General features: G+C 38.3%; 1 protein-coding gene across 1 annotated transcript in view; it reads right to left on the reverse strand.

Moving 5' to 3' along the window:
* col13a1 (collagen, type XIII, alpha 1) overlaps positions 1–23081 on the reverse strand; it is an 83628-nt gene that overhangs the window by 5029 nt on the left and 55518 nt on the right. The window contains exons 35-39 of the mRNA XM_035942022.2: positions 19316–19369; positions 19173–19226; positions 17432–17467; positions 10130–10216; positions 6095–6133 (exon numbers count right to left, since the gene is read on the reverse strand). Of these exons, the coding sequence (XP_035797915.2) occupies positions 6095–6133; positions 10130–10216; positions 17432–17467; positions 19173–19226; positions 19316–19369 (270 nt within the window). The remainder of the gene's footprint in view (positions 1–6094; positions 6134–10129; positions 10217–17431; positions 17468–19172; positions 19227–19315; positions 19370–23081) is intronic.

Consider the following 23081-nt stretch of genomic DNA (forward strand, 5'->3'; position numbering starts at 1 on the left):
TTTCTTTCATTTCTCACATCAATATTCGAGAGGCTAAAGTCAAATGTAGGCTGGGGTTCCTTTACCGTATTATTATTATTTTTAATTTTAAGGCCTCCTTCACATACTCTGCCGAAAACACTCTTGTGAAGATGACCATCATTCCCATGTTTGACCACGAAGATGTGTGGCCTTAACAGGCTTAATGCCCTCTATCACTCAGCCATCTGTCTTGCTACAGGTGCACCTTTCTCCACCCACCATTGTAACCTTTACAAACTGGTGTGTTGGCTCTCCATTTACACCAGGCAACTCCAGCACTGGTTTTCACTCATCCACAAGACTCTGTCAGGGAAGACACCTCAATATGTCTCCAACCTCCTACACCCCTTCCCTCAACAACTACCACCTGAGATCCAGTGATCTCATAACACTCTCTATACCCAAGGTTTGCACTGTCTTTGTCCAGAATTGCAGCAACTAATTGGAATTCCTCCAAAAAAACAGTCAAACTGTCACCTCTTACACGGCATTACATGTTTAAGCAGAAGCTGCAACAGACCCTAGCTGACCTCTGCACATGCTGACTGCTTCTCACTGAATTACTAGCATTAATCTAGGTTGTTTTGAATCTCTGTTTAAACACTTGCGTGTCCTTTTTCGTATATGTATTGTTTGCTTGTTATATTTCTTCCTGCTGGGATCTCTTTCCAGGTCATCACTGTAAATGAGAATTTGTTCTCAACTGACCCTTCACGATAAACTAAAGAACAACAACAACAACAAAAAATTAATTTCTGCTTCTGTCTCTCAGTACAGAAAATAGGTTGTGATAGTGACAGATTCTGATCAGTAGTATCATTGATAAGGAAGTTATATGGCCCAAGGAGATTGTCTTTATTAGAAGCCTATTGACATCTACAATTATGTTTTTTGTTAAGTGACTTCCAGCAGTCACATTATACACTAGGAGTAGTTTTAGCAAATGCCCCCAAATAACTGACTATATGAGACTGTATGTGACAGTGCCCTCTGGTGATCACAGTAATTATAAAACAAGCAAAGGAGGAAGTAAGATGACAGACAGAAACAAAAAGATCTTTCTTTTAATTCCATGCTCTAAGGTGGAGGAGCAGCAAGTAGACCTTTCAATTTGGAATGTGATGAGCGACGTCTTATTTCTTGTGCTGCTTTAAAACAGCCTGCTGACACCATGTCAAATTCATGCTGTATCATGATCATTCAAGATCGGTCAAAGAGCTTTCGGTGTCTTATACATATGTTTGTGTATGGTCTTTCCTGGGTATATGACATCATTATGTAACTTGTGTCTGATTTGTATGTGTTTAGCTTGGCTGAATTGTATGTTACTGTGATATTCCCTGAGCAGAACACCTCTATGGATTGCACTGGATGTCACTAGAGGCTTTTATCTTTAGATTTAAAGTTATTTTTTGGTCCTTGTGATACAGACTTTCAACAGCAAATATTGTCTCCGACATTAGATATTCAAACATCACATTTTGTAGTCCATGCTGTAAGGCACACAGATTCACTCATAAATCAGAAATAACATTCCTCAGAGACAATCAGCAAACTTATATTAGTGACCAAAACCCCTGTATAAATAGAATTAGGTATACAGAAGGTCAGGTAATGCAAACATTGTCACAGAAAATCTCTATATGTAAGCAGTTAGTTTACAATTATACAGTAAAAATGAATTCAGGTGAGTGCTCTTCCATCTAAACTGCACTGTGTCAGAATATTGTTGGTTCGCTTCCTTGAAAGAGTGACATTTTATTTGCTGCTTTTAGAGGGTTATGAAAATATCAAGAGGGTTGTTCCTGTGTCAATAGAAATTTCAGGAATCTAAATCACAGTGGAACAGTAGCTAAACTCTAATGCATAATTAAATTACCATCCATCCATCCATCCATCCATCCATCCATCCATCCATCCCAGCTGACTCAATGCGAAGGCAGGGTTCACCTTGGATAAGTTGTAATTAAGTTACTTTCTAAGGTAAATAACAGATATGCCCACAGAGTCATTGAATAGCTCTCGTTAAACGGTAATTCAGCTGACCATATCACTAAGTTGAGGAAAAATGATAAAATCTATCATTGGAGTAACAAAGTGTATGCACCTTTGCTTACCACTGACGTCTACATCAGTGCATGCTGTTTCCTGTTTGTCCCCATTATATTAAGTTTACCGAAGTCTACTGCTGTATATTAACATTACATATAATAATCTCTGAAATATGTACTGTATTTTAAATTGCATTACATGCAACTCGCAGGGTTAGTTGGTGATTTGACATATTAATGTTTTTCTTGTCTTAATCTTTTCGCCTCAGGCGATTGAAAAATGGCAAACCTATCAATTTCTAACTGCTCCGGTAGAAGGAAACTGGATTTATTTTTAGTTCTTATAGACGTTTCATCTCTCATCCAAGAGTTAATGAGAGGTGACTGATGGGGAGTTCCAGGTATTTATTGTCACACCAAACTTATATGACACTTGACTCCAAGTATGAATGGTATGAATCATTTGCGTTTCAGATTGTTGAGAAGCTTTAAGTCATGTGAACAGTGGGTGACAACAAATACCTAGGACTCCGAACAAGTTGGTTAGAACTCAGGTTGCCCCTGAGATGAGAGGTGAAATCTCATCAAGAGCCACAAAAAGTTGACTTTAGGCTTACCATGACTTGGAGATTGAGAATCTACATTGAGAATCTACACAGACAAACCTGTTTACATTCAGCATATCCTTATGGTACAGGACCTGTGCTGCTTTTCTCATTTCATTATTACTTCAGCCTAGCAGATACAGTAATAGGCCTTTTTGCACCGCAGACATTTTGACACGTGATATGAGGCTGCAACCAAAATTATTACCTATTTCCTAGATAGTACACTGGACTCACTTTATTTTATTTATTTTAGTTTTTAACATTTTTTTTCACAAAATATAGGAAGTGTTTACAAATGATACTTTGTTATCATTTAAACTACCTAACAGTGGATACAAATATAGGTGAAAGATGTAATCAGCTTATTTTACACATGGTATTGGCATTTTTACTTTAATTGACCTGAATACTTCTGCTTCTGGTATTGTCTTCATAAGATGATATACAAATTTTATATTTTAGAACTGGAGCTGTCCTGAAAATTAACTTTTTGGTGTTTTTTAGTTTAAGAAAAGCCTGACAGGTTTAATTTAAACCTGACATACAGCTTATCTCTAGTGACCTTTCTACAGTACACCACAAATGGTTTAGAGTAAACCACAAATGCAATTTAATCTCAAGCTTCTCAGGCAAAAAATCCAAAATTATGGATACCTGAAGTGCCTTCATCTAAAAGGATGTGTTTTTTAGTGCTGTGCACTTGGGCAACAATTACTTACAAAAAGAATCTCACCCTTGTGGCACTCTCAAGTTTCCATAACCGAGCAGGTAAAAAAACATTTTTAGAACAAACCATATTCCTTAGAAATGTATATTTAATTATGATTGCCACTTTAAACACAATGAACATTTTTAACATATCTAAACATAACTATTTATGACCAATATAACAGCAAAATTAAGGCCAGCTGGTGACTAAGAGATGAGTTAATGTGAGGTACTGTGAAGCAACATGACACAATGAATATGTTATTGCTGGCAAGTATCCAACAAAAATCTCTCATGGCAACATCAAATCCAGGCAGAGCAATACACAAATAAAGCTTTGTAAAAGAGCAGCAGCATATAATGGATCAAGCTCCACTTCGGTCAGTCACTCCATTTCTCCAGCACTGAGTCACTTGGAAAAGTTAATGAGGTTAGCTTAATGAGCTCAGCTTCTCCACAAAAAATACTTGTGGACAAAAAGTTCTTGATTTAAAAAGAAAAGATTTCCATTGTCCAAGCAGGTTACAGTTTTCTTCATAAATGGTTGAGACAATGTGACAGTTGCAGCAGCATGCCTTGAGGGTGAGCAGCAATATTTCCATCCAACACCATCAGCTGTATACTGTTACTCAGATTAGAAGACAAACAATCTACAAACACTACACTTAATAAACACAACCTGACAGTCATTAAGCAAGAAGTGGCTGTCCATAAAATTTGGCAAAATTATTTACAATAAACTGAGTTCAGAAGGAATAACACAAAGCTAAAACAGAGCTGCTGTTTGAACAACTAAACATTTAGTTTTCAGGATTTTCCATGCCTGAACTTTAAAGTTTGAAATGGTTTCGAGATTTTGATTGACACCCTCCTTTATGACACTAATGCTAATAACAAACTGTGATCACCTGGAATACTTGACTCCCCATGAACAATAAAATATCAGACCTCAGAGACGAGATTTAAGGCTGTCTCCTAAAGATTAGTTAGCACACGTCTTGGCACGGTGTACAACATTACTAGTGACACAACACATGTTTAAAGAAACATATCTTCTTCCAGAAAATTAAGAAGTTGACATATCAGGAAAGGCTTCCATTTTAAAGGGACCACAAAGTCTATAGAACTTCCACTTGAGTGGGACCATAACTAACTTTGGGTTTAGGCACCAAAACTATGTGGTTTAGTCTGGGCAAATATCACTGTTTGGGTTAAAATACGATCTTCAAAATGATTCTAATAATGACTTTCAAAACATGTTTGAAGCTTCTCTTCCATTTTTTGGGTTACCATGGTGATGGGTCCTGCCCATCAACATATGGTTGGTTGGCTGACAAGAAGTAATAAAACACATGGCAAAGATATTTTGAATTGAAACAAATTAGTTATAGTTTACAAACCAATGTAATCCAAGAGGAACTACGTTTCCTGTAAAATGTGACAGAAAATGCTGTTGTTTTGGAGCGTAATATGAACAAACCTAGACCCCTTCCCCCAATTAGCTGGAGTGTCGAATGCAAAATCCAGGGCATCAACCCTCAGTGGCTTCCCGTCCACCCACCAGCATCACCTGCTGTGTTGGTCACCATGCCTGGAAAATTTGGAGGCACTGTTTTACAGAACTAAAAATAAACTGTAGTATTTGTAGTATTTATCAGCAAGCACAGACACTGATATAACTGCAATAACTGTGCAGATATATGGGTCTGGTTATGGAAGGCTGTAAATGCCATTAATTAAAATATAGAGTTGCAAAGAATTAGGAACATGTATATGTATGTGTATTTAATATGCCTGTGTAACCTAAAAACATAGAAATATAACATTTTATACTTTTTCCTTTACCTATTATTCAGATGTAAAGCTGAAGGCGAAGTACAAAGCTTTGCATGCGTTATTGCACGTGTGCTATTACATTATCAGTTTCTACAAAGTTCTTTCTGAATGTTGTGTCAATTTGGTCATTAATATTAAGATAAGTTGTTCTGGACCAGTGTGGATGGATCAGCATTGTCATGAATCAAAAAAGAACTCTAGTGACAGCCCCAAATCTGATCTATTAAGTCTGCCTGTTCTTCAATACAATATGAGCACAAGACCAAAAACTCAAAGTGCTGATTTAAAACAGCTTTATGTCCCTGTATGAACATTTAGTCAATTTCAAACTAGTGTAAATGCAGTGCTTGTCACTGTTTGGTTTATTTTTAAACTTTATTAAGACTTTCCAAATTCTAACACATAATCTTTCCAGCCCCACAACTCAGTGCAGCATGGTCTAAAACAGAACAAAACAGCATAATGCAATAAGTTAATAAGCATTATCCACTTCACATTATGCACAAATATCATGCATATGTAGCCACATTATAATTTTTACTTGACCAATCATATTAAAATGATGCATACATATAAAAATCCACTACATAAACCATACATATTAAAATAAACAATCTGTACAAAAATTAATTTTTAGGATTTTAAAATGTTTTTCCATGTAGAGCAGAATAGGAAAAGTAAAAAAATAAATATCCTATGTACAATCACACAAGCCATTCCAAAGTTATCGTCACTGCAAGAGAAAGCAAAAGGCAAAATATCAAACATTAGTTCAAACAAAGGTCATGGTAAAGTTAGCATACAATATGTGAGCCGTTAATGTGATAAAAAAAACAAAAAAAACAAAACACAACACAGTGTCAGACTTACTTTGTTCCAACATCCTGGTACAGGTAAGCCATCATCTCCCTAGAACAAGAAAAAGAAGATGTGATTTAAAACATACTGTGTACCGCATTGACAATATTATGAAGTATTAGGCAATAATGCATATAAAAACAGGTTACACTTAGCCAACACTTGGCATAGCCAATCAAAGTCAAACAATAAAGAAAGAAATAAAAAACAGTTGACACAAGTTTTCTTCTTCTTCTATATAGTAACAGAGAGGCTACCCAATGGTCTGGAAGTATAAGTCATGTTAAGTTTTGCATCTGCATCATTTGTCTGTTTAATTACAATTTCAAAAGTAAAGATATATTTGAGTTATGTTTATACCCTACCATTCAAAAGTTTGGGATCACCCAGACAATTTCATGTTTTCCATGAAAACTCACTCTTTCATTCATGTGCTAACATAATTGCACAAGGGTTTTCTAATCATCAATAAGCCTTTCAACACCATTAGATAACACAATGTAGCATTAGAACACAGTAGTGATGGTTGCTGGAAATGTTCCTCTGTACCTCTATGTAGATATTCCATTAAAAATCAGCTGTTTCCAGCTAGTCATAGTCATATACCACATTAACAATGTCTACACTGTATTTGTGATTAATTTAATGTTATCTTCATTGAAAAAAATGCTTTTCTTTCAAAAATAAGGACATTTCAAAGTGAACCCAAACTTTTAAATGGTAGTGTATATCTATGTGCTACTGGTTCCATCTTTTTACTATCTACACATACTTCTGAGTTGAAGAACTACCAAGTATTATTACTAACAAATGGGGCAGTTACTGATGTTTCTTACAAGAGTCAGTTTGTGAACATGAGAGAGGTTGTGGAGAAAACTTTTTCACAATTTCGTAGCTCCAGTAGGCATTTCTCCAGGAGTTGTTGATTAAATTCATAATGTCTTTAAAGCTGTGCTGATGGATATAAATTACACTGTGTATAACACAGGAATCAGTTTAAATCATGTCATCACCTTCAGAATTGGGTCTGGTTAGGATGACATTTGAGACTATGTCACAGTGGTGTTCTGTTCTTAGCAGCAACAACAAAGACTTCACTAAATTTGCTGCAGTTCTAATTTGAGCTACTGACTAGCACCTTAATCATACCAACAGTTACATATAGTGTAATATTTACAGTTCTTGCCACAGCAAGCAGACAGAATTAAGCCATGATTTCACACATTCTCAAGTTATCCAAAGGAGCATCATGCTTCTCTGTTAAGGAACATCAATGATATTTGTAGACTCCAGGAAAATTCAAAACCACAACCTCAGAAAATCTGTCCTTTATTTTAAAGTATGAATTCACAATTTTGAGTATAAAACCAATTAACAAATGAGACCATAACCAAGAGAATTGGAAGACTTTCTATTCAGTTACTTGACTATACGAGCATTATGCTGGTGAGAAATTGCTTTGTGACACTATAGTGCTGCTTTCTGGCACATAAGACATGCACTGGTGTTCAGCTTAAGAGTTACAGTTTCTGAGAAAGTTCATCTGTGAAAAGAGTAACAGATCAATGAGAAAATCCCAGTTAACACACTTGTTCTGGTCACTAAAGAGAAATTGTGTCTTCAAATTGTGTTTCAAAACACATTAAAGCCAATAACAGGGAGACAGTTGTGTGAAATGGAGACTACCAATGTTCTCCAACATGGTCTTATTTCCAAAAAAAAAAAATATATTCTTTTTTATTTTTAAATTTTTCACACTTGAATTGGCAAAGACATGTTGATATGCTGAAATTATGAGCCATATCCTTACCTGTGAAGATGAAATTACCGTATCTACCCAACTAGAATCCATCAGCAAAAGTCACACTACATGTCCCATACTTATATTTTGCTATGGATTTGGAGACATCTAAGAATCGACTGTGTGAGACAAGATGCGTATTGGACCAATAAGCAGGTGATTCTGCCTCCAGACTCTTAAACAGTCTGTGGACAACTGTGTAGACTAGCTTTGTTCTAGCTGTCCTTGTGATGGCACATCTGCTTGACCACACAAAATCCAGGGCAGTGCCAGCATCCTCTAACAGTGTCTGAACATTTTAAGGTAACAGTAAAACTCAAGGTGAAATGCAAAACTTTGCAAACTGGCTTTGTGAGGCTAAAAGTGTATACAGAAAATATTTTTAAAAGGACAGTAATGAGCACATGTAAGTATTTCTCCCCATGCCAGTAGCAGGACTCTGGCATACTTCTTACTCCTACTGCTTTTCACTACCTGTGGTATTTTGTTTCCTTGCAAATGAAAAAAAGAAGGTGCTCCATGCAAGAGATGGTGCGGAAAACAAGGGATCATGAAGAAACGCTCTACAGCTGCTGAACATAACAATTTCAGTGTTTTAAATGTCAGATTAATGTGGTTATGCAATTACTAAATGTTAGTAACAACCCTGTATTTGCATCTGAAGTTAACATATAAGCTTTAATTAGTGATAAAAAATGAGTGAGTTAAATGAACATTTATTTGCGGAGGGAAAGACTTGTAGATGTTAATTCAATAGAAGATGGTGGAAAGGTTCAGCCTAAGAAGTGGTGAGTCAGTTAGAATAAATAGATTTAAACTTCCATGCAAACATGCATGTTTTTGTCAGAACTGCAACATCTTAGTGCCTACAGTGAGGGGTGTGGTTAGGAATAGCTAAAGGCATGCTGGGAAAAATAAAGGGAAAGAAAGAGCACCATACCACAGGGCAAGGGGCATCCAGCCCGTCCAGGCCTGGCAAGCCCGGTTCACCTTTCTCCCCTTTAAAGCCTCGGAAACCCTGTTTGTAAAATCAGCCATTTAAAAACCAATTTTGCAGCTCATGTGCAGGAGAAGAGTGTTTGTCCTTCACTGCTTGATAGTAGGAGGATCTCCCCTTCTGTCCACTTGGTGACCAGCTGCAAGTTTCCTAAACATGCAGGAAACATGGGACTGACAGGAACTGGACTTACTGAGATGAACTTGTAAGGCTTAAAAAGCTTTGAAGTGTAGAATCCCATGACGAATTGTTTCTCTAATACCAATGTTGAAGTTAACAGCCTACGAGAGTGAGTTTAACTTAGAGTTCTAATACCAGTCTGAAACCTTCAAAGTCCAAAAAATGTTTAGTCTGTCTAGTATCTTAATTTAGTGATTTCATTAGATTTAGGTTTGGGTAATTTTTCCATTGGCTCAAAAGAAAAACTCACGCAGCCAGAAATGCAATCAGAGATGTTCCTCTTTGATGCAATGGCTGAACATGAAGTCATGTTGAGATTTGGATATTTTCAAATGTGTCCTTTTTACCCTCTGCTTGTGAAAATTGTTAAATTGATTTGTTGGCAATGCCCAGTGCACAATGAGTAGATGTAATAGATGCACAATGGCGCACTAGACTGGTGAGTCAGTGGCTAATTGTAAGCAAAACAGACAAAAAATTTGGAACTTGCTGCAATTTCAATTTGGGTTGGGTATTAAAGGCAAGGCTTCAGATGGTAATTGGGTCTTAGTTTTTGGAATATGTAGAACGCTGGTTTGTGTGTTTGTCCCCTATGCTTTAACACAAAGGGCATAGATACAGATGTGCAAAAGGGAGGCTGAAAACTTAGATAAACTTTGGTATCTTTTGATACTCATCCACAGTGGCTGTCTGGTTCCTGTCCATCTCATCCCTGTGAAAAAGAGGTTCTCAGGCAGAGTTGTAGTCGTGAGCCATCCACATCTTTCACCCGATGAATCTGTTTTCATCCATATGCGACAACCTTTAAAACTTTTATGGGTCAAAATAAAGAATTTAGGATGCCATCAACTGAATCACATATCTTACCCCAATCTCTAACAGGCTACAGTGGACAACTTAAGCAAACTCTGCCTGAGGTTGATTACAACCACTAGACACCAGAGGCAAAAGGACGCTAACTTATGAATACAAATCCTCAGAGAAACTGAAGCTCTATGGGATTGTGTTGTATTCTAAAATAGTGCTCCTTCCCTTTGCCTCATGGTTACACATGGAACTACTGACATACCAACGGACAGGGGGCATCTAATCCAGGTGCTCCTTGGTCTCCCTTATCCCCTTTGGCCCCCCTGTTGCCTTTCTTGCCCCTCTCTCCCTGCAAACAACAGCGTATTAAAAAAGACAAACTTTAATCCTCCTCATTAAGCCACACAAGAAGCAAATGCTTGCTTTTTTGTAAGATTTAAACTGTCAGGTGTTTGTACATATTGGTAATTTAGTTATGAATAATACTTATTTAAATTCCTAAATTTGTTTGGTGCGCCCTTTGCTATTTTCAAAACAATATCATTTAGCAATGCAATTTTAGGGGAAGTAAGTAGAGGGAGGCGGGGACAATGACAATGCTGTTGGTGAGCAGGATTCAGTCTAAGGAGTGTGCAAACTACTGTTCAGCAAAAATAGTCTCTAAAGAGACCTGGTAAATATACACTTTTCCTTTCATTTATTCATGGAAAACCATACTGATGAAAAACATGGAATTTGAGAAAAAAATGCAAAAGGACATGTCTAAATATAAAAGTATTCATAATAACTTACCAATGAGCTCTGTGGTAAAAATATTAAATAAGATGGATGGGTTGACAGTGTTGGATTTTTACATGAAAGATTGTGGTTTCTTTTCCAGAAGTCAGTGTTTCAGTATTGGTTTCCTTTATCATGTCCTTAGCCTAATGTTCAGCATAGCTCTTGGAATCAAGGAGAAGAACATTCCCAAACCAAACAGTAGTGGCAAACTGCTATAAGAGGACATGACTAATTGCCATTTTTAATGGCAATAATAATGACTTAAATTGTCACAAAAGACACAGTCTTTCTACAGGTGTTGTGGAGTATTACATATGTAGGTCAAGGCGGTATATAAACTTTTGTGTCTCAAGAAAGAGTTGTGCCAAATTGGAAAAATGTTATGTTGTAAGATTACCAAACCTCTGTTGCTCATTGATCCTCTTCCTGTAGAAGTTCAAGGCTACATTAGCCGCTATTAGCTTGACATAACACAATGTCTCACTGAACTGCAGTACTGAAGTTACATTGCAGGTAATGTAGGTGCCAGGTTTTAACAAGGGAGAAAAATGTGTGAAATAAGAAAGATAATATTTGCTGAATCAAGGAATGGACTGTTAAGTATTTTTGATAATATTTTTGTTCCTATTAAATGCAGTTTAAAGGCTATAATTGGACTATTGTTTAATCATAACAGAATACCTGCTTACCAAGGTCAAAGCCAGTAAGGGATCAGATAAAGAAATAACAACACTATGCACAGGGAATACAGTACGATAAGAAAAATAAAATGCTGTCTGACAGTAATGTTCTCCCAGTGCTATCTTAGCATCATCTGCAAACTGGAATCTTAGATTTTATGCTCTTGTAATGTTTAAAGCTTTAGCTAGCTCAAACACTTCTGGGACAAATGCAAAGCCCAGCTGTGAGTGTTGGTAGTAGCAGAAGCTCACATTCAGAGGTGAGATAACTGCATGCAGTGAGGCCACTGTTACACTTTCTGCATTCACGAGTATGTGATATGGTCTGTGTGACTGAAAGTTCATCATTACACTAAGGCTGTGAGAGTGTCTGTGGACACCTATCCAGACCTACACCTACCCATGCTCGCCAGTAGTATGTATGAGAAGAACATGTACACTACCGTTCAAAAGTTTGGGGTCACCCAGACAATTTCATGTTTTCCATGAAAACTCACACTTTTATTCATGCACTAACATAATTGCAAAAAGGGTTTTCTAATCATTAATTAGCCTTTTAACACCATTAGCTAACACAAGGTAGCATTAGAACGCAGGAGCGATGGTTGCTGAAAATGGGCCCCTGTACCCCTATGGAGATGTTTCATTAAAAATCAGCCATTTTCAGCTAGAATAGTCATTTACCACATTAACAATGTCAAGACTATATTTCAGATTAATTTAATGTTATCTCCAACCCCCCGACCCCAAACTTTTGAACGGTAGTGTATGTGAATGAACCTTCAAGTGGACTAGAATAGTAGTAGAATAGCAACACCTGTGCACCTGTGACTGTCCACAGCTGTTTGTGTTCATGGCCGCAAGGGAGTATAATCAAGGATTCACACCAGCGTTAAGGCTAATTCATGTTTTCTGCATCTGTGGGTTTGCAAGGGCATGTGTCATATAAATTTGGTCACCAACCCATGTCCCACAGGTCCATGAGAACTTCTCTGTGGACATCTGTGTGCATCCCAAAATTTATGATCGCGCAGACTGCAAATGTTGCAGGAAAACAATTGGTGCTTCAAACAAGTATTTGTTATGAGGAAAGACTGCACAAAGTGACTGTCATCCACAACTTTATAATTCATCATTGAAAGAGCTGTGACAGAAGAAGTTACTGTTGGACTTCGGAGGTGCTTTGATCTGGACATGCTAACCATCAATGGAGCCCAAACAAAGTAGTCCAAAATTCTCCAGAAATCACGGGCTATGACGACCCGCTGTGTTTGGCACACCTTGGGAATAATTACAAGGTGCTACAGTAGTACTCTAAGTAGCTGTTATACCCTATAAAAAGTGTAAAGCTACAGCCCGCCTTTCAGATAGAAGTCCTGTGTGTTCTTCTGTGTTTGATGGGCAGGACCACGTGTACACCTGCGTAGCAGACTGATGCAGAACGATTGTAGTATAAATAGAACTGTGTGCATCCACTCTTTGCTGTCAGAGTCATTCTGTTTGCATGAATGTGGAAAGCAAAAATTGGCCCTAACGCCTCGTTTCTACATAACTTTGAATCATGTTTGTACATTGGTATATGATTGTGCTCTGGTGTAAAACACAAGGGTATGCATTTCATAATGGATGGATGGGAACTATACTATGGCCATAAGACAGAGGCTAATCAGAGGCTATTAGTTTTTACTGTCTACATTGAGAAAAATAAGGGAGGAAGATATTCTGCCACATGTACAACCCTCTTGGAGATATCTTCTATTTTTGCATATTTGTCATACTTCAATGTTTTAGATCATCAAACTTATTTTAATCTAAGACAAAGATAACCCAAGAAAACACAAAGTGCATTTTTAAAATGATTGTTTCATTTATTGAAGGAAAAATGTTCTCCAACGTGAAAAAGTAATTGCCCCCTTAGCTACCAATCTACCAAAGGACCAAATTCATTTGATAATTGGGTTCAATTTCACCAGCCACACCCATATTTGATTCCTGCCAGGCTTGTTGAATGTAAACATCACTTAATAGAACCTGTCTGGTATTATGAAGTAGCTAAAGGGTCTCAAAAAGCAGCACATGATGCCACATTCTAAAGAGATTCATGAACAGATGATAAAGTCACTGATATTGATCAGTCTTGAGGGTTACAAAGCCATTGCTAAGGCTCTGGGGCTCCAAAGAACCACAGTGAGAGACATTATCCACAAATGGAGAAAACATGGAACAGCGGTGAACCTTCCCAGTTGTGGCCGGCCTGCCAACATTTCTCCAAGAGTGCATCGACATCGAATCCAGGAGGTCACAATAGAACTCAGATGTACATCAAAAGATCTGCAGACCTCACTGGCCTCAGTTAAAGTTTGTCTACACCTGTGCACTTGTGACTGTGGTTCCACAATAAGGAAGACTCTGGGAGAAAATAGCATCCATGGAAGAGTTGCAGAGCACAAACCACTACTGACCAAAAAGAACATAAAGGTTTGTCTCGCATTTGCAAAAAATTATCTGGATGAGCCCCATGACTTTTGGGATAACATCCTGTGGACTGATGAGTCAAAGATGGAACTTTTTGGAAGACATGGGTCCCATTATATCTGGTGTAAAGCTAATACTGCATTTTACAAGAAGAACATGATACCAACAGTGAAACATGGTGGTTGTAGTGTGATGGTTTGAGACTGCTTTGCTTCCACAGGACCTGCAAGACTTGTCATAATTGATGGACTGATGATGAACCAAAGCACACAAGCAAGTCCACCTCTGAGTGGCTCAAAAAGAACAAAATTAAGGTTCTGGAGTGGCTGAGTTAAACTACGGATTTCAATCTGACTGATATGCTGTGGCAAGACCTTAAAAGGGCAGTTCATGCTCAAAACCCATCTAATGTGGCCGAATCAAAACTATTCTGCAGAGAAGAGTGGACCAAAATTCCTCCATGTCGATGTAAAAACTGATCACAAGCTGTAACAAACATTTAACTACAATTGTTACTGTCAAGGGTGGATAACCAGTTATTAGGTTTAAGGGGGCAATTGCTTTTTCACAGGGGAGATATAGGTTTTCAATTATTCTTCAATAAACCATAATTTTAAAACGGCATTTTTTATTTGTGGGTTATCTTGGTCTATAAACATAAATATTAGTTTGATGATCTGGAACGCTTTGTGTGAGAAATATGCAAAAATAGAAGACATCAGCAAATATTTTTAGTAGCAGTGTAGATAAGACCAACTTTGCATATATGCAACAGAGTTCAAGTGGACTCCTTTGGACTAGAAAAACAGTAAAATAACATGTATGTCACTGTGGGTGTCCACAAGGGAGTAAATTCAGGCTTAAGTGACAGAAAATTTCTCTTTATGCAGTCTTGATATTCTTTGAGGGTCTGCTGTGGCCCTTGTGAACTATACTAATGACCAGTATATAAGCTTTTAGTTTTTCACAACAGAGAAGGCATATTAATTATCATCACCTGCTGTACTGGCAAGAGTTATATATTGAAAGGTTCAGATTAAATGCTCCGTGGATTCTTACCTATCTAACTAGTAAAAGTGACTTCAAAATGATTAGCTCAGAGACATGCACAATCACCGGTATGCTAGCATCCAAAAACATATATTTTGACAATGATGGGAGAGCATTGCTTTGCAATTTGGAGTACAGGTTAGGGGCACAGGGGTGGAGAGACTTAATGGAGGCTTGCAAGGAAGAGGTACTGTTAAGTACAAGCAGGAGTATTACAGAGGAAGTGTCAGAGGAAATTAACCCAGGACTACATTAGAGTGCAGGAGGAGAAGGAGCAGGAGGCCAAGGTTTGTGAGAGGGAGAGAGGGCAACCCCGGCAATAAAAAGAGCCACAGGCCACAGAGCAAGGTGGAGGGAAGGATAAGGGGATAGGAAGACCTGCGGAAACAAAGGAAGACAGCACAAAGAGTAAAAACACCAACGCTATCTCACAGCTTCAACACTTTCAACTGGATAGCCATATCCAGGTTAATCAGAAGTGTGTTCTTCTGGTTTCTTTAGTTGTACAGGCCAGTTGAATGTGCTGAGAAAGCTTAAGAAATGGGAAGACTTAGAAGATGGGAGAGGAAATATTAAAAGAGTCACAGGTTAATGGGAAGGAAACATTCTCTTAGGGGACAGGCATGTGAACATTTCAGACAGATTCACTACATCCTGAAAATGAAAAACAGTTTTAACACAGTGTAATTTTGCACAGCTATTTTGACACATAAGAGCCAATTTGGGAATAGTTCAGCATTTTCAGAATCAGCTTGAATCAAATCATGATTAACATAGCTTAACATATAGATGGTAAGTAATATTGATTATATGTCTGTGTGGATTCTCAGTCATCCAGGTCATGGTAATCGTAGGAGCTTCAGTAGAAATCAATTGGACTTCTCTTGTAGGTTGTTGAAGATGTTTCACCTCTCATCTAGCAGAGTTCTTCAGTTCTAACTGACTAATACTGAGTTACAGAATATATAGTCACTCCAGGTCACATTTCATCCAATCAAACAAAAAGATCTAGAAAACACAGCAACCCAACAAACAGCAAAGCAAAGAACACCAGGAGGAACAACGTTGTTATACCATATGTAGCTGGAGTATCTGAAAGACTCAGAAGGATTTTGTCCAAACACAACATACCGGTGCACTTCAGACCCAGTGACACTCTAAGACAAAGACTCTTTCTTCTCAAGGATAAAAGGCCAAAACAGAAGAGAAACGACATTGTATATGCTGTCCAATAGAGCAATGAGTGCACAGACTTGTACACAGGAGAGACTAAACAACATCTTCACAAGCAGATGTCTTAACACAGGAGAGCAGCTCCTCAGGACTAGACTCAGCAGTCCACCTGCATTTGAAGGATAAAGGATATTCCTTTGAGGACAGCAATGTACACATTCTGGATAGAGAGGACAGATGGTTTTGAGAGAGGAGTAAAGGAAGCCATCAATGTCAAACTGGAACAGCTATCTCGAAACAGAGGAGGAGGTTTGCAACTCCATTTATCAAACACCTATAATGCAGTGATAAGGTCTCTCCCCAGAGGGGAGGTTTTGCCATTGTTAACATCTTGAGGCACTCCTGACATGACAGATTCACATCCTTTGTTGTGTAAACTGGCAGCTCCATGACCATTATTACTGTCGTTGCTGTTGGACCACCTGGTTTCAAAATCATTCACATTTTGAGGCAGGTGAGTTCTGGGTTGTCTATGGACCATTACTCATGTGAGCTGCAGTGAAGGATAAACATCTGAAATACCCTATTAGTTAGAACTTAAGAAGCCTCTTGAATCTGAATTAAACATCTCCAAGAAAAGTCCAGTTGATTTCTACTGAAGCTCCAGGAGTACCACGACCTGGATGACTGAGAATCTATTGTATAATATAGATTACAGCAGTTTCAACACACAGACACGTGAACAAAATGCTTTTCTCAATTTCAAGTGTAAACTGAATCACATTTTTATTTCACATAAATGATACAACAAAGTAATTATTTGAAGATTTCTCATTTATCATGAACATATTTTTTCCCCCTTAGATTAAAAAACGTGTCTATTAAGTAAGAATTATTCATATAGTTTTATCCGTTAATGTTTGCTCTAAAATTCATCTGTGACCCAAGGGTTCAAAACACAGCTATTGCAAAACAATTTGCCTCAAAAGGCAAGACATTTTGATGTGAATTATTCAGAATCATTCCAAAAAAATCAAAGCAAATTATCTGACTCATCTGGCTTTCTATTCATGTTGAATATCAAAGAGAGCGTCTAATTTATTAACATTCAGCTCTTTAATTCACATCGCCTTATTGAGAGCACCTTTGAAGTTGGTACAACTCTGCTCAGGTGATGGCCTCACAAGGTACTTGCAATAATAATGGCAGATGAAATGTTGTGGATGCAAATATCAAGCTGACCCGTTGTAATAGGCCTCACAAACAGTGCATAATTTCGCCATCAAATTGGGTGAGTAAAAACGCATACATGACCTGGTCTGTGTGTATTCCACAGATTAAATCTAATGTATGCTAATTAGTTGTTTATTTTTATCACAGACATTACACGTATGATACTTTCTTACCCGATTTCCCTTGAATCCTTGTGGTCCTACTAATCCCTTTAAGAAAGAAAAGAGAAAAAAAATTAGTAGCATATTCTTTGTCTTAGACCATGCACAGATGGACATTGGCACTCTCTGTCATTTCAGTAAGGAAGAGAAATACAAGTTTGTCTGATTAAAAAAATAATGATGTTGGCTAAACTTCAGCCGCAGTACAGTAATCGCATATAGTCCAGACTGAGCTCATGTCAACTTGTCTCGAAGTTGCCTTTTAGGCTGAAGTGGAATTGTTGGTCAATATTTGGAGTAAAAAGGTAAAAAACTGAAGAAGATAATAATGAGGCTTGTCAAACTATATAAAGGACCACATATTCCAGACCTTTGAAAGGACAGGGATGTATTAATTTGAGCAGGCTAACCAAGAAGTCTATGAAGGTAAACTACATACAAAGTCATACAAAAGTGCTGCTTTTATTACTCCAACAAGGACAGCAAAGTTATGTGACTATCGATGTACGTTTGTCTGTATGTTTGTCTGTTAGCAACATTACTCAAAAACAGATCTGAGTGAAATTTTCTGAGAAGGTCAGAAATGACAGAAGGACCAACTGATTAGATTTTGGGAGTGATGTGGCTTATAGTCTGGATCCACGGATTTGTTAAATATTTCTGTATCACTGCGAGGTAGCGGTATGGTGTCACTGTAACTATAACAACAAGTGAACACTACATCAGCTGCCTGCTGACGATCACATGATTTCAATCCTATCACAAATCCACCGCTGCTGACTTATGGGGACTTATCCGTTGGAAATATTACAAGGAACAATTGATTAAATTGTGGGGGTGTTTCTGAGTCCCATCAATTCCAGCCATCTGCCACATATTTAGGTCATGTGATTCGGTATCTGTACATAACGTACACATGCATAACACACGCCTGTGCTCAGCGCAAGGTTATTTTGTTTGTGGGTACATCTATATTAAATGGCCACATTCAATAGTGCTGTGATTTCTGCCACAAATTTTTTCAGCGGAGTACTTTGCTCTCTGAGGCGCTTTTCTTGTTAAATGGGTTTCCAAGTAATTGTCAGTTAAAGGCCCAGACTGCGTAGTGCTGTCTGAGGGTGGCAGTAAAGGTTATGTTTCACATAGCTGTAATAAACCAAGTTGAAGAAAATGTAAATGAAAACCATTTTTTTTCCAGTCACTATAGAAGAAGAAACAAACAAATCTTTGACCATATACAAGAGAAAAATGGAAAGATGCCTTCAGTAAGTATTTTATATTGCACATTGTAATAATTCGTTCAGCTGGCATTAACCATGTTTAATGCTGTTCGGAGGTGAAGACGAGTCCATGAAGTCCACAACCTCCTAAAATAAGTTTTGTTGATCGTTGAGATTTCCATTAACTTTTTGTTTTGCGTTACTTTAAAATGTGCATCAAAATACATCTTGGAAACACAGCTAGAATGAGACTGTTGTCACTTAAAATGAAATAGTTGAAATTTAACACAAATATAATCCAGTGTCATGGCTTAGTGGTAACTATATCCATCAGACAAAATAAAATATAATTTTAATAGCTCTGCCTGTGCTGTAACACAACTGTCTTTGGATTGACCACAAAAATTAAATGATGACAACATTTTTATGTGGATAAAAGTGTGAATAAATAAATAAAATGACAAAAAGTTAAGTCTCTGTTAACCACCTCTAATGAGTTGGCATCAATATGTAAAATGGAATTTAAGACTTACAGGGATGCCTTGCGGCCCAATTGGTCCTGGTAATCCTGCATCTCCCTTTTCACCCTGTATTGATGAGAGAAAATCCAATTGTTTGTTCTCCTTATGTGTATCTTATAATAAAAATAGAGGACAACAATAAAAACAAAACTCACTCTCTCTCCCTTTGGTCCGGCTGGCCCTGGCACACCTGATGGTCCTATTAGACCCTTTAAAACAGAACAGAGAGAATAAGTATGGGCAAATAGGAACAGCATAGTAGAGAAATTATCATCATTACGTTCCTTAAATCAGTAAATCAACAAGCTCACTGATGGGCTTGAACAGGTGTCATAAAATTGTCTTGGACCAGTAAGAACAAATGTTTCCACTAATCTGGGGTTATAAAATACTCCTACAATGTAATTTTCTGCTGACACATGTAGCACTAACAGGCCAAGCTTGTTGAACTACTGTCCATACTGTTAAAAAAGAGAGAAAATGAATAAAATGTCAACGGTTGCTGTTCGTTGTCAGGATTGGAGAAGAAGACTGTGTATCTCAGGCATATCCAGTATGTAAAGAGCTGTACAGAATACAGCTGTCCAGGTGTACATGTCAACATGCAGCATGAGCATCTCTGCACACTACTTCTGGATAGTTCGTAGTAATGGCAACTTTGCAGCCCACTGCTGGTACAGGATCAGGAGGCAGGAAACTGTTAGGCAGGATTGAGCACTGACGATTTATGCAGTACTGGAAACCAGTATCAAAAAGCAGTTAATCCATCTCAAATCATCAACCTTCTTCTTGACCATCTCTTATTTGCTTGATTTTTTAAAATCATAAACCATTATATTTAAAATGGTACTTGCAAGATATACATAGATATACACCAATCAGGCAAAAAGTTATGACCGCTTGCCTAATATTGCATTGGTCAACCTGTTGCTGCCAAAACAGCCCTGACTCATCGAGGCATGGACTCCACTAGACCCCTGAAGGTGTGCTGTGGTATCTGGCACCAAGATGTTAGCAGAAGATCCTTTCAGTATTGTAAGTTGAGATGTGGGGCCTCCATGGATCGGACTTGTTTGTCCAGCACATCCCAGAGATGCTGGATTGGATTGAGATCTGGGGAATTTGAAGGCCAAGTCAACACCACAAACTGGTTATTGTGCTCCTCAAACCATTCCTGAACCATTTTTGCTTTGTGGCACAGGGTATTATCCTGCTGAAAGAGGCTACAGCTATCAGGGAATACCGTTTCCATGAAAAGGTGTACATGGTCTGCAATAATGCTTAGGTAGGTGGTACGTGTCAAAGTAACATCCACATGGATGGTAGGACCCAAGGATTCCCAGCAGAACACCACCCAAAGCATCACACTGCCTCCGCCGGCTTGCTTCCTCCCCATATTGCATCCTGGTGCCATGTGTTTCCCGGGTAAGCGATGCACACTCACCCGGTCATCCATGCGATGTAAAGGAAAATGTGATTCATCAGACCAGATCACCTTCTTCCATTGCTCTGTGGTCCAGTTCTGATGCTCATGTGTCCATTGTTGGTGCAAAGGGGTCAGCATGGGCACCCTGACTGGTCTGCGGCTATGCAGCCCCATATACAAGAAACTGTGATGCACTGTGTATTGTGACTTCTTCAGCAATTTGAGCAACAGTAGCTGGTCTGTTGGACCAGACCACAAGGGCCAGCCTTCGCTCCCCATGTGCATCAATGAGCCTTGGCCGCCCATGATCCTGTCACCGGTTCAGCGCTGTTCAGATTCAGATTCAGATTCACTTTATTGTCATTGCAACAAGTGCAACGAAAGGTAAGGTGCAGGCCATACAGTGCAAATAACAAAATATATATAAAGGCTTTGTGATAATAAAAACAAAAACACAAAATGACAAGATGGATTTAAAATTAAAAAGGCACCGTTAAAACACGGGTTGAGGTATTTACATAAGAGCAGAGAAAAATTGTAGTTCGTATATACAGGATGAATATTGAATATTGCACGAGGTAGTGACAGTTGCATATATTGCACGTATTATGGACCAGTGTTGTTTAGGGCTCTTACAGCCGTTGGAAAAAAGCTGTTTTTAAGTCTATTTGTCCGGGTTTTGATGGCCCTGTACCGTCTGCCCGATGGCAGTAGCTCAAACAGGAAGTGGCCCGGGTGGTAGGAGTCCTTCAGGATGGTGTTGGCTCTCCTGAGGCAGTAGGAGCCATGAAGGTCCTCCAGTGTGGGCAGAGGGCATCCAATGACCTTCTCAGCCATTTTGGTGACCCTCTGGAGTTCTTTCCTGTTTGCCACTGTGCAGCTGGCAAACCACGTACAGAGGCAGTAGGTGAGGATGCTCTACATGGTGGAGCAGTAAAAGGACACAAGCAGTCTCTGGCTGATGGTGTTCTTCCTGAGGATTCTCAGGAAGTAGAGTCTTTTTTGTGCCTTCTTTACCAGCTGTGTAGTGTTCTTATTCCAGGTCACCTTGTCCTCGATGTAGACTCCCAGGAAGTGGAAGTACATAGGTACCACCAATGAGAATGGGCTGAAAGTCCGTTTTGTTATTACTGAAGTCTATGATGAGCTCCTTTGTTTTGGATGTGTTCAGGAGCAGGTTATTGTCCCTACACCACACCGTCAGCTGTTGCACCTCATCCCGGTAAGCGGACTCATCACCTCCTATGATGCAGCCGACCACTGTTTTCCTTCCTTGGACCACTTTTGATAGATACTGACCACTGCAGAACCTTGCGCTGTGTAACACATCATCTTTGAGGACAAAATGTTCACTTGGTGCCTACTAATCAGTGTTTTTCACTTCACCTGTCAGTTGTCATAATGTTATGCCTGATTGGTGTGTACATATTTATTTTTATATATATATATATATATATATATATATATATGTTTCCCATCAACCCTCTTTCAGAAGTTGTTTTGCTAATTGGAACATGAGACTATGTTTGAACGACAATATCTCAAGAACTGTTCAACATAAAAACCTGAAAATGTCACTTATTTCTTACCATGCTTACTATGCCATTGATTCAGAATCTACAATACGGGACAAGTAGCAGCTATGACAAGTTGTACCGCAAAAACGAAAGTGAACAAAAGTATTCCTCGGTAGCCTAACACAAGTAGAATAAAGTTCTGGAGTTTCAAAATGGTTCTCCCAACATAGCTAGAAAAATATTTTTTACTATGGTCATATATTTCACCGTCTGACCCCACTTTGTAGTATGGAGAAACCTATTTCAAAAAACTGTTGCACTTACTGAATTCATACACTTATTGGAAAATATGTGTGAGGGGAAACTCTTCATCAGCTACTATAACTATACATGCACTCTCACTTTAACTGTGAGTACATGTATATTCTCTGTAAAATATTGTGACATTGTTCTAGAAGGCTGAGTTTATTACCAATGGAACACAAAGCAAGAATCCATTTTGATTCCAGTGGTGTCCACAACAATCCTGAGAATAAATATACCCCTAAAGTCTAGCTCACAAAAGTACATCAGATTATCAACAGGGGGCAGTGGTGGCGCAATGGTTAAGTTTCTGGACTACTGATCTGAAGTTCAGTGGTTCAAACCCCGATGTGGCCACTGTTGGGCCCTTGAGCAAGGCCCTGACCCCTTCCTGCTCCAGGGGTGCTGTACTATGGCTGATCCTGTGCTCTGACCCCCCCCCCCCCCAATTATATATATTATATATATACTAGGGGATATGCAAAAATCTGAATTTACCCTCATGGGATTAATAAGGGATAATAAAAAAAATAAATAAAAATGTAATCTGAGAGAGAGATAAACTTACCATTACAAAAAAAAATACTAACTGGAAAATTAAAAATATGAAAAATAACACAACATGCCAATATTTATTTGTTGCTACATTTTGGGAACCATTTGGAACTCCAGAAT

Source organism: Amphiprion ocellaris, chromosome 16 (genome assembly GCF_022539595.1).
Source record: "Amphiprion ocellaris isolate individual 3 ecotype Okinawa chromosome 16, ASM2253959v1, whole genome shotgun sequence".
NCBI lineage: Eukaryota > Metazoa > Chordata > Actinopteri > Pomacentridae > Amphiprion > Amphiprion ocellaris.